The following is a 7,914-nucleotide window of genomic DNA, read 5'->3' as shown; positions in this document are numbered from 1 at the left end:
CTAATGTAACTTACCTGTGCTAACGTCAGCATGCTAACAGTGACAATTCTAACATGCTGATATTAAGCAGGTGTAATGTTTACCATATGCTAACATTTGCTAATAAGTGCTAAATACAAAGTACAGCTGAATATCATTAGTTTTGCAGGTTTGTCAAAAGTTGTGGTAAATATTTTGACCAGAAGATGGCACTAGACGAAAAGTTAAGGGATCACCAAAGATCATTAGGATTCATCCTCTGGGAATATACTTTTATGGCAGTCCATAATAGTTATTATATATTTAAGCTGGACCAAAGTGGCCCAAAAGACTGACCTTGCCATCCCTACAGACACAGACAGCATGGCTACAAACACAAACTTACACTCATATGCTTTTTCATTGATTGCTTAGGAGTTGGAAACAAAAACTGTCACAGCAAATTAATAAAAAAATATATATATATATTTATTTGTTCATGTACTTTAGGTTGTTGGAAAAATACATAACACAAGTTGCAGGTCATATTTGACTATCAAATCCATATGGTAAGCCATCCCCTTACGGATGTGACTTTACATTTATAGGAAAGAAACTGACCCATGTTTAAACTTGAGTCTTTACTGTTGAGTCACCTGCAACCAGGGGAGTAGCTGCCATGAAGTTGAACAAAGACAGGTCCATGCTTGTTCAGGACCATCTTCTTAGTGCCATTTGGAGCCCTAAGATATTGTCTTAAAAAAAGACCATGCTTAACCCACCAGCCTCCTTTCACAGTAGCCTACATGTATAGGCATTGAGTTCAGCTAATCGGGGACAGGAGCGCCTGGTCAGCAGCACTCCTCAATCAGCAGCTCCCCTGAACAGTACAGTTTCCTCTTGATAGCCCTGAAACTCGTACTCAGCGTCTGAGCGCTTCGGTGCCTTTCAGAAGTCTGTCGTGACTTGCTACCCTTAAAAAGCTTCTGAAACTTTGGCCACATCCCGCTCGACTCGAGCCTCAGTACCAGGGTTACATGGAAGGTCGGGACCAGGGTGGCATCTACTGCTATTTGGTCCACAGTACAAAGGGAGCCCTGCTCCCCCGTGTCCACACACAGGTCGATGAGCGCCCCCCTGAGGCCGCAAGGCTCGCTGGCAGCCAGGTGTAGCAGCTCGTTGCTGATATGGTGCAGCAGACAGTCAAGTAAGATGATTTTGGAGCAGCCCAGGATGTGTGATGCATCGTTGAGACTTTGCGTTATTGTTGCTACAACCTCAGCAGCCAGGGTCTCCTCCAGGGGATAACAGAAGAAACTGCTGTCTGATTCTGACAGGGACATGTCTGCCACAGATCCTAAAACAAAAGAATACGGGTTAAAGTTGTGTCTGGTAGTTCAGAAAAATGGAGGTCACCAGAAAAAGCCTCCGTCTCTTTTAACCCTTTTGTTCCTTGTCAGTTCATGTTCTCTCTTTTAAAATATGCAAGTCAACTAAAAAATAAAATAAAAATACATCTAGGTTACAATGTGAATCAGCCCAAACAAAACACAAAATTGAGCCTTTTGACAGATGAAGCACGCAACACTTACCAGTTTCGCTGTTGCTGCCCTGATGACCCGCTGCTTGCCTCTGGCTGATCCCCTTCAGCTCAGTCATCCTCTGCAGAAGTCTGCCCCAGGACAGCCGCTTTGAGCCCCTGTCCTCCGCCGGAGACGGAGGAAAGCTTCCGTACAGGGAATTGTTACAAGAAAATGACATATTTACAAAAAAACAAACAAAAAGAACTGAGTGTTTAAAAATAAAAAAAAATAAAAAAGGAAAAATAAGTGCTAAGGTATCCTTCGACTGCGGACGCCTCCTCCTAAGCCAGGCCAGCTGGAAAACACTGACTGCAACAATAGAACAAAGCGTTAAATACCGATGCCAGGATGCCCCGCCCTTTGTATTTCTTAACCAATGAGGTTTCAGCTCACGTCTTCAGCTCTCTACCCTGCCTGGTAACATTTTTGTCCTTTGATGAGGCAAAGGCCAGGCCCCCTGACCCGGCAAGGGGCCGGCACCCACACAGCTTTAGAAAAAAAAAAAGTGACTACCAAACATGAGATTTAACAGCCAAACCGACAGGCCAATCAGCGCTGGTCGTCACAATGCCATGGAACACTAAAAAGACACACCCCTGCAGTTTGGGACAAAAAAATAGATATGATGAAAGAGCTCGGGAAAAGATTCCTTCTGACACGTATCCCACGTATGACTCGTGTGCGTTAATGATCGGAAACTTGAGTCACTTTAGGCATTCCTATAATCTTATAAAAATATAGAGAATTTAGTGATATTATGGACTAGTGGGATAAAACAAATTACTGGCTAGAAGAAATAGAGCTTACCCTCCAACTTATAGACTACATTTAAAAAATATCTCGATTTTCTTGCCAGAGGTTGTTGTAGCCTATTTAGGTATTGTCTCACATAATCAATACTGTTGATGTGTGCTTCAGTTTATTTTTGTGTTTTATAATATTTTCATGATTTCCAAGAATTTTGCTATTCTTTTTAGAGAAATCTAAAGTAGCCCTCAAGATCAACTTTAGAGTCACCTCCTCTCCTGATTTCAGTCACGTACACACACATGGGCCATCCCCCACCCCTTTTAAACACTCCACTCTTGCTCAAGATCGAAGTTAACATCATGAGTTGGTCTTTACATATTTTGTTTTTACACTTTAGGGGTATTTTAAATTAATAGGTTTTCATACAGTCTCGCCTAAAGATGAATTAGTGCTTTGCGTTTCAAGTGTGATAGACATGGGAGTATATAGGCATGTATGCAATTTAATGGGGTGCGGACATGGACTGAATGGGTGCTGGTCAAACTCAGGCAATATAAAAAATATCTTACATGAATGTCTAGTCTAAATATGCAAAATAAAGCTCAGCCCCAGTCCTATTTAACAGAATTTGTTAGAACAGTTTAGCAAGGAAATCAATATGCAAACCTACTGTTAGAAAAGACCCACTTAACAAAACTTGGTTATAGTAATACAACTTCGCAGAATATGACATTTACAATATTTGTAGATATATTTTATGTTGTTGTAGATATATATCTATATAGATATATATTTGTATATTACATTTAGTTATTTTTTTAAATTTGTTTTTACTCTGAAGCTACATAGTCCTGTTGGTCTGTCCTAACTTGTGTAGGCTAATTCACTGTATAGGCAGATGGGGGCGCCACTGCACCACCTGTAAATTACAGACAATGAAGAAGCTTTAACCAGTGTGTGTGTGTGTGTGTGTGTGTGTGTGTGTGTGTGTGTGTGTGTGTGTGTGTGTGTGTGTGTGTGTGTGTGTGTGTGTGTGTGTGTGTGTGTGTGTGTGTGTGTGTGTGTGTGCGTGCGCGCGCGCGCGTGCGTGCGTGTGTGTGTGTGTGAAATGCGTATGCCTGAATGCACCTATTGTTTTGAGTGAATGTGCCTATGAAAACACAATCTTCGGCATGCATTCGTCCGTGCATTTTAATGGTCACAACTGTGTTTTTTTCTGCTTCTTTACTGTGTCTCTGCACTCTGCATATAGATGAGAATGTATCATATAACTAAGCTTAAGCTTTTTCACCACATTGGTTGGGATAAAATTATTTGCGTCATGGCGGAAAAAAGTAAAATGGATAAGAGGGAATAAAGCGTGACAGGCGATGTGTTTTACAGTTCAAACAGGCCTGAGAGAGTTGTTAGGCTAGCCAGCCTCAGGCTATGTAATTCATGTATAATACATCTACTACCAAATGGATTCTCAAGAATGGATTTTTTTCTGGAACAATTTGCTTGATCTGAGGTGCATTGGAGTGAATCACAAAGAAAAACCTTAGCTTCCTATATTTTCACTCCAGATCACTATTTGATTCAGTTATTGGTGTAAAAAATAAACAGAGAGACAGAGGGATTAACTGTGATTTAAAATATTTAAACCTGAATTAGCTCAGATACGACCTTCTTCAGAATCTTTTGAATATGCTCATGTTGTTAATTAATTCAGCAGGGGGTAAAATGTTCCCTGGATTGTGTTTGCTAGGCTGTAGCTATAGCAACAACATGCTGTTGTGAGCAGGGTCAATCTGGAATGTTTTGTTGAAGCTATAGTGTAATAATCCTTGTTGCCCTGTGTTTTTATCGTTGCTCATGACATGATAAGTGAGGTGGCTTCAGGCACTCTAACAGTATAAATCAAACCAAAGAAGAAATAAACGATCATTTTATCTCAATGGTAAATATTCCAGCATGTAGCCTCTCATTTCTGTGTCATCTGAGCCTTGTGTTTATCTGGAAACCCTTTTGCTCAGAGTGCAGGATTCTCTGTTTGGATTTGTGTGCCTGCATCACCTGACGTTGGAGCTGGGACAGCGTTCCATTTAGGTTTTGATTTATTGCTGGAGGAAGCAGAAATAAACCTGCACTCTCAAGGGGGGGCAGGAGAAACTGTGATGTTTGGCAAGTTTTGCTGAGACACACTCTTCTTTATCAAAGCATTAACATTTTACACACCAACTTCAAATAGCCAATATTTTGAATATTAGCTTAATGGAAAGATAGACTCTTTAGTTTTGGCTGACCTTGAATTAGAAATAAAGTCTGTGGGTTCCTTTAAGTTTTGGCACATTTTGAAAAAAAAAAAAAACGACTCTCACATCTAGCAATGTCTTTTGTTTTATGAGCTAAGCTTATCTGAAATAGCCCTTGACACAAATGTACCTATTTCAAGAAAACCTACTGCCTATTTTACATTGTGAAAAAGAGCCCAAGAGAGCAAATTGCATGACTACAATTTGAGAAAGTCAGAGCATTATAGTCAATTGATTGCATGGGAGTACGACATTGTTGAGGTTCAGTTTCTTTAAAGAGTACAAAAAGCATTTCACGTCATATCTAATTTGTTTTACTTGATTCAAAGGAAGTTATCAGGAGTGCAGTTATAGCTTATAGAAAAAATCAATACAGTGGAATCATGCTACAGGCTCACAATTAAACAAGCTATACAGAAACACTAAATGCAAGTACAGTGCATGAAATCCAAATATATTTGCCCTTTCTACATGTTTTCTCATGTCTCATATCAAGTTATTTTGTCTTCAACTGATTTTCATTTCAGATGAACTTTACTGTACTTGTACTTCATACATAAATCAGGTATATTATTCTTGTTGTCAGTGGCAGGATATGATCACACTGAATGCAAATGTATTTCCCCTAGTAAAGGAAAAGGTATTCCCTTTTCCCCTTCACTTACTACTGACTTGACATAAAACACCCAAATTAACTGAATAATTTGAAGTTTTCAGTTTGTTTCGCCGTGCCTTATTATTGATATTGATTAAATGTCATTACACACAGAGGCTGCATTGCTAAGCGATAGGTGCATGAGTGAGAAAGTCAATGCATACATGATGAACCACATGACATCAGACAGAGACACGGATCCTGATAATTATTTATGAGTACTCTTATGACTTCCTGTCATCCCTGAATGAAGCTATCTCTCATTTTAGAACCATGTGCATTATTTAGCAATGCTGCCAATGGTTTGCTTTTTGTGTTTGGTTTTGAATTAAACAAGACTTGTAGGGCTGTTGTGACTGCTCCTTGAATCTTAAAGTAGGCCTATTTTGGATAGCATCCATGTTTACCATATTTTCCAGGACCTTTGTTAAATGCACATTATAGTTTTGTTTCTTTTCTTTTCTTTTCCCTGTAAGGAATAGTTCAACATTTAGTAATTTTTGCAGAGAGTTAGATGAGAAGATTGATACGACTAATATATTTGGAAGCTAAATATGAAGTTAGTTTAACACAAAGAGTGGAAAGAGGAAACAGCTATAGCATGGCTCTGACCAACAAAATCTGCCTAAAGCTCACTAACAGTGAATAAGCATATTTCCCATAATGCCCAACTGTTGCTTTCAATTCAAACTCAAATTGTACTATTTTACTAATACACTTGTCTTAGGGGACAAATTAAACCTTTGACCTGATGATGACACTTGATTGAAAGGTCAGGGGATTACAAAAATTGTTATAATTAATCCTGACATTGGCATCCCAAGAAGTACGCTGCTGATGTGTCTGTTGTAGACAAGCAAATTTTATTTCCAAATCAAAACACAAATGAAAATGAAAATACTTGCAAAATAGATGCATCAGATCTAAAACAAAAAAACAAAAACAAAAACAAAAGTAAACTGGGCATGCAGCCCTTGTTAATTTATATGACTTGTACAGTAACTATTTCCCCCATTTGGGCTGCTAAACATAAAGCAAAGCATAGTTAAACAACATTTTGACTCCATGAATGGCCCATGGCTACTAAGCATTATCTAATGCATGCAAAGGCTGCTGTTTATTATGACAGAAGCCACCATCTTGCTTTCCATATCTTGCTATCACAATTAGATTCCCTCAACAAAGCATCAGACCTGAGGGGAACCACACTCACATGAATGACAAGGGAGTATTTTCCCCAGCTTTTATAAGGGGATTACCAGAAAGCCCCTATGGCTCTGTGACTCTAGGATTACTCAGCCGTTCTCTCTTTAACTTACTACAATAAATGAGATGCACATTGATTGCCTGCCATGTTCTGCTTTCCTTTCTTTGGATCCATGCTCTGTGTCACATCACATCTGTCCGTGGGCACATGGCCGGGCCTGACTTTTAGTGCAGCCGCCTCAATATGTACCTTAAAGGATGTGTGATGTTAATCACAATTCCATTTTGCTTCCTTTGGATCACTGCTCTTAGCTTGATTAATGTCACTGAGGATGAAGCCAGCTGATTGCAGCAGCTGCAGAGCACTATGTCAAAAATGCAACATATAAACGCACAGGTCATAGCAGAGAGTACACACTACAGTCAGTTCCAACCAACTGCATTTTGCAGAGTTGTTGTTTGCGCACACAAATATTTTTACCAATCTGAGTGTATAGCTGTATTGTAAAAAAAAAAAAAAATTTTTTTATTTTTTTTTTTTTTTTTTTTTTTTTTTTTTTTTTTTTTTTTTTTTTTTGTATTTAGCTGAGAGATTAGATGATGCTCTGTTTTGTGTCTGCCTTTATTAAGAGGGCCTCAAAGACAGTCTCTTCAGGATGAAATAAAGATGGCATCAGTTAATCCAGCATTTCAATTACAAGCTGTCATTCAGTTTGACTCTCTGGGGACCTGCTAAGACTGCAGCGGGGAATATACAGCAGGCAGGGCAGATACTGTAGCATGGCACGATGCAAATGTTTTCCCGTAATGTATCAGAACATACTGCCATTATCTGTGGGCCATCTGAACACAGAAGAACAGAGCTCAACACCCAACTAATCCACTAACCTCCTCTTTGTGTTGTCTCTTCTTCAATCCAGGTAACAATTGTGAGGCAGAGCAGCAGCACAGACCTCAGTTTTCCAGATTTATCAAGTCTTGCTGTCCAATTTAAGCCAGGTATGTTTCATTCTTATAGGGGCAGTAAGGGCAAACGTTTGTCTTTTTATGCAGGGCTGGACTTACAGTAAGAAAAGTAAAAAAACAAACAAACAAAAACGAGTCCAATTTAATTAAATATCAATTTAGTTTATTCCAGACCACAGGTTCACAGCATCATCCCAAGCCAATACAATGGCTCTGTTAATTAATTTATGGGTCATTAAATGCTCAGTTTCTGTTAAGATGTGTCAAAAAAGATGTTTATTTATATTTTATAGACCGAATGATTAATCAACTAGCCTAATTTGGGAAAATCGAAATAACCCTTAGTTGCAGCCCATACAATTTAGACTGTCCCACATATCAAATCAACTGTCCCACCTGAGCAACTATGACGTTTGAAGGTGCAGCATGTAAACACCAGCTTCAACATTCAATGCTAATAAGTCTGTGCGTAGCCTATTCATATAAACATACCAAATAGCGT

At 39.0% G+C, this 7,914-nt stretch overlaps 1 protein-coding gene across 1 annotated transcript; it reads right to left on the bottom strand.

Annotated features, from left to right (window-relative positions):
• Positions 1-426: 426 nt before the first annotated feature.
• Positions 427-1,839, bottom strand: LOC120547697 (DNA damage-inducible transcript 4 protein-like). The gene is made up of 2 exons (XM_039783255.1): positions 1,551-1,839; positions 427-1,315 (listed from the first exon to the last, which is right to left on the bottom strand). Exons 1-2 carry the CDS (start codon positions 1,717-1,719, stop codon positions 810-812), a joined length of 675 nt encoding a protein of 224 aa, XP_039639189.1. The 5' UTR covers positions 1,720-1,839; the 3' UTR covers positions 427-809.
• Between the last annotated feature and the right edge of the window lie 6,075 nt (positions 1,840-7,914).

Source organism: Perca fluviatilis, chromosome 19, assembly GCF_010015445.1.
Source record: "Perca fluviatilis chromosome 19, GENO_Pfluv_1.0, whole genome shotgun sequence".
Taxonomy (NCBI): Eukaryota; Metazoa; Chordata; class Actinopteri; order Perciformes; family Percidae; genus Perca; species Perca fluviatilis.
This window is presented reverse-complemented; position numbering and strand designations above follow the sequence as displayed.